The 5,000-nt window shown below is 44.6% G+C and overlaps 1 protein-coding gene across 1 annotated transcript in view; it reads right to left on the bottom strand.

Moving 5' to 3' along the window:
* LOC127977289 (WASP homolog-associated protein with actin, membranes and microtubules) overlaps positions 1-946 on the bottom strand; it is an 8,123-nt gene extending 7,177 nt beyond the window's left edge. Inside the window, exon 1 of the mRNA XM_052582111.1 lies at positions 342-946. Within this exon, the coding sequence (XP_052438071.1) occupies positions 342-872 (531 nt within the window). The 5' untranslated portion in view covers positions 873-946. The remainder of the gene's footprint in view (positions 1-341) is intronic.
* Positions 947-5,000: the final 4,054 nt, after the last annotated feature.

Here is a 5,000-nt window from a genome sequence, read left to right on the forward strand (position 1 = left end):
GAATAGAATAGACCAATCAAACACAGTGGAACAATAAAATAGAACAGAACAAAATCAAACAGAATGGAATGGAACACAATAGAACAGAATAGAATAGAATAGAATAGAATAGACCAATCAAACACAGTGGAACAATAAAATAGAACAGAACAAAATCAAACAGAATGGAATGGAACACAATAGAACAGAATAGAATAGAATAGAATAGAATAGACCAATCAAACACAGTGGAACAATAAAATAGAACAGAACAAAATCAAACAGAATGGAATGGAACACAATAGAACAGAATAGAACAGAATAGAATAGAATAGAATAGAATAGAATGTGTCGCGTCTCACCGCTCGCAGCGCGTCTTTGGCGCGCGTAATCTCGTCGCGCATCGCTCTGCATTTAAACTCCTGCAGGTTCTCGAAGTACTCGCGCTCGTCCTCCGCAGTGACGCTGAAGAGCGCGTCCAGCACGATCTTGCGTCCGCACGCGTCCACCGCGGCGCCGAAGTACTGCTCCAGCTGCCTGCAGGCCGCGTCAGCATCGCTCCGCGGCGCGCTGGAGAACAGCAGCTCCCACAGGCTCGGCTCGCGGAAGCGCGTCAGGTCGGGGAACAGCGGGCCGAGCTCGTCGCGGACGCCGCTCAGATGCGCTCCAATGCCGCACAACTGCGCGCCGGAGAACAGACCCGCGCAGCTGCCGCTCGCGTCGCCGCGCCGCTGCAGCGTCCGGTTATGACACGTCACCGCGAACTTAGTCTCGATCTCGTTCCATTCCACGATGAATCTGAGTTTGTGGCTCTCGCTGTCGTCGAAGGCGTCGCGTTTAACCGCGACCCATCCGTCCAAACTGTCCATACGCTCGCTGTCCGCGTCGCTCATCGCGTCGGTGTTTGTGTTGCGCTTCCGCAGTCATCAGCTGTCGGCTTCCTGTGGTCACGTGACGGGGAATTCCGGCGTCCTCGTGACACACAGATTTTTTTATTATTATGCCAGATTTGAACAGACTGTATCTGTACAAAGAGAGCTGCTGTTACAAACAGCCGAACTGTAGCATTCTTCCAGGAGTCATCAAAAGATTAAAGAAATCCCTCAAATTTTAAATGGAACAATAATGGAAAACAAAAAGCAAATGTGAATTAAAAATACATAGAACAAAAGCTAAACACTCTAGATCAGATGAGCCTTACATGATATTCATGCAGATTGATTTTCAACAATTTTAGTGAACCAAATTGAACAATATTTTTAAAGCTGTTTTATAATTTTTGATTTATGTGTAAAATGTATCAAATTTTATTTGAATAGCGCTTTTTACAATACAAATCGTTACAAAGCAACTTTAAAGAAAATAATGTTTCTACAATATTTAGTAATAGCTTATAAGTGGTGGTGACTGTCAGTGACTATCTAAATTAAAGTCTAAATATAAATAATATAGGCCTATTTAAATGTAAACTAAATAAAAAAAAAGTAAATTAGTGGCACCGACTGAAGAACCGATTGACAGGCGTCGGTTAACCTGCATGTTGTTCACAGTAAAGCAGCTGTTTGTATCATTTGTGATTTGTTTTAGCTCCTGCTGATATTCGATCTGTCGATCTATATTTATCTGTTCTGTTCGGAGCTCGAAGCGCATGCGCAGAAATTCACTCTACACCGACACCGAACACACGAGAACCGGGAGGTGTTTATGACTGCTCTATTACTTTGATGATTTCTGTTTGAAGCAAAAGCAAGAAAACAATAGCTGTTTAGTTGTGTTTTGTTTATAGCTGTAAAGGGTGTGTTTGTGTGTGTGTGTGTGTGTGTGTCAATATTTTTTGTAGAAATACAAAATAAAACCGCATCTTATGTTTTCTCAGTGTATTTTATGGTAGTCGTTATAAATAACTTCGATAGATAGATAGATAGATAGATAGATAGGGTTAAGAATATATGTTATTATAATAAGATGTTATTATAATCAGTTCCATTAATGTGATGCTCATTTTTTTGTTATAATTTTTTTCCCATATATATACACTAAGTTTTTCAATATAGTATAATTTACATTCATGCTAATAAAGCAATATTGAATTGAAAAACTGAAAGTGCTTCACAGGATTGTTTTACATTCAGTGCTGCCATACATCATCAGCACACACACAAACACCAGAAAATAAAATGAACACAACATAAGGAGCACAACTAAACAACACACCAAAATGAACGTGTATGAGGTCAAAGGTCATCTGGATGTGATTGCAGATTCACAAATTCACGAGTGTGTGACCCGAGTGGAATCAGTGTGGAAGTGTCTGAAAGAGATCACCAACTACAAGACACCATCCCCAGCACTGTGAAGAATCAACGACTGGCAGATGATCTGAACGAGTTTTACTGGAGGTTTGACAGAAGAACACCCATCACCTGCCCTGAACACCTCTCCAAACAACCGCTCTCACCTCCTGCATCACTCTCTCCCCCACACCTGCAATACCTTCAGATCAGCGAGGATGCGGTGCGCCAGGTCTTCCGGAAGCAGAAAAGGATAAAAGCACCAGGCCCAGATTGTGTTACACCAGCCTGTCTGAAATCCTGTGCTGACCAGCTGCCCCCATCTTCACACAGATCTTCAACAGATCGCTGGAGCTGTGCGAAGTCCCTTCATGCTTCAAACGCTCCACCATCATCCCCATCCCTAAGAAACCCAAAATTACAGGACCAAATGACTACAGGCCTGTGGCTCTAACGTCTGTAGTCATGAAGTCATTTGAGAAACTGGTGCTGGCCCACCTGAAGGACATCACTGGGCCCTTGCTGGATCCTCTTCAGTTTGCCTACAGAGCAAACAGGTCTGTGGACGATGCAGTAAACATTGGACTGCATTATGTTCTGCAACACCTAGACAGACCGGGGACTTATGTGAGGATCCTGTTTGTGGACTTCAGCTCGGCCTTCAACACGATCATCCCAAACCTCCTCCTGCCCAAACTAACTCAGCTCTCCGTGCCCACCTCCATCTGTCAGTGGATCAACAGCTTCCTGACAGACAGGCAGCAGCTAGTGAGGCTGGGAAAACTCACATCCAGCACCCGTACAATCAGCACCGGAGCTCCCCAGGGCTGCGTTCTCTCCCCACTGCTCTTCTCCCTGTACACCAACGATTGCACGTCTAAGGACCCCTCTGTCAAGCTCCTGAAGTTTGCAGACGACACCACACTCATCGGCCTCATTCAGGACGGTGACGAGTCTGCTTACAGACAGGAGGTAAAAGAGTTGGCTGTCTGGTGCACTCTCAACAACCTGGAGCTTAACACCCTCAAAACAGTGGAGATGATCGTGGACTTCAGGAGAAACCCCCCTGCACTCCCCCCACTCACCATCATGAACAGCACTGTGACTGCAGTGGAGTCATTCAGGTTCCTGGGCACCACCATCTCTCAGGACCTGAAGTGGGACATTCACATTGACTCCATTGTGAAAAAGGCCCAGCAGAGGTTGTACTTCCTTCGCCAGCTGAGGAAGTTTAACCTGCCACAGGAGCTGCTGAAACAGTTCTACTCCACCATCATTGAATCCATCCTCTGCACTTCAGTAACTGTCTGGTTCAGCTCAGCTTCTAAATCTGACCTCAGAAGACTACAGAGGGTAGTCCGGACTGCTGAGCGAATCATCGGTTCAACTCTCCCATCTATTCAAGAACTGTACTTATCCAGAGTGAGAAAAAGGGCTGTCAAAATCACTCTGGACCCCTCACATCCAGCACACTCCCTCTTTGAACTGTGTCCATCTGGTCGACGCTACAGAGCTCTGAGCACCAGAACGACCAGACACAGGACCAGTTTCTTCCCTCAGGCAATCCATCTTATGAACAGCTGATAATAACTGTGGAACACACACTATTTATATTTATATACACATACACTGATTTATCTAACACACATACTTAGTATACACTTAAATTTTGCAGATAATACACATGTACATACATAACTGCTTTTTGTAATATACCTGCCATACAACTGTCAATTTGTATATTGTCATTCCTTACATACTTATTTGTATTTTTTTTATTCTTTAATTGTGTTTTTGTTCTGTCGCTGTCATTCTGTTGCACTGCTGAGCTTTTATCACGAAAACAAATTCCTCTTTTGTGTAAACATACCTGGCAATAAAGCTCATTCTGATTCTGATTCTGAGCGTCTGCGGTGTGTGACCTGAGCGTCTGTGAATCTGGAGTCTGGAAAAGCACTATAACGAAGTTCTGCAGATGTAACCCTTCTCTCTTGGGAGGCGAGCAGAAGAACAGCAAGCTGGAGCATCTGATTGACAGGCTGTCATGCCCATTATGAAGAGGCGGGAAGATGCAGTGTGTGGTTTGTCTAACAATCTTCATTTACTCACCTTCATGTCATTCCAAACACAGAGAGAATGTCGATGATGGTCTTTTCATACAGCCAGTGGATGTTAAAGGGGTCATGAAACCAAAATTCCCTTGATCTTTTGATATATGAGAGCATTGTACTATAAAAACATTCTGTAAGTTACAGAACTCAAAACTTTCTTGTTAGTCTAAAAACAGCTTATGTAGCCAGCATAATTCACTTAAGTCAAAGAAGGTGTGGCCTAGTGGTTAGAGAGTTTGACTCCTAACCCTAGGGCTGTGGGTTTAAATCTCGGGCTGGAAATACCACGACTGAGGTCGAACCCCCCACTGCTCCCCGGACACCGCAGCATAAATGGCTGCCCAGTGCTCCGTGTGTGTGTGTGTGTGTGTGTGTGTGTGTGCACTCTGGATGGGTTAAATGCAGAGCATGAATTCTGAGTATGGGTCTCCATACTTGGCTGAATGTCACTTTCACTCACTTCATAAGCATCACCTCTGCAGATGATGATCTATTCCTGCGTCACGTCACTTCCTGTTTAGCCCCCCCCCTCACTGATTCTACAGCAGTCTGTTTAGCCCCCCCCCCCCCCCCCCCTCACTGATTCGTGCAGGTAGTGTAAATATCGAGGTGAACCCAG

The sequence above is a fragment of the Carassius gibelio genome, chromosome B18, assembly GCF_023724105.1.
Source record: "Carassius gibelio isolate Cgi1373 ecotype wild population from Czech Republic chromosome B18, carGib1.2-hapl.c, whole genome shotgun sequence".
NCBI lineage: Eukaryota > Metazoa > Chordata > Actinopteri > Cypriniformes > Cyprinidae > Carassius > Carassius gibelio.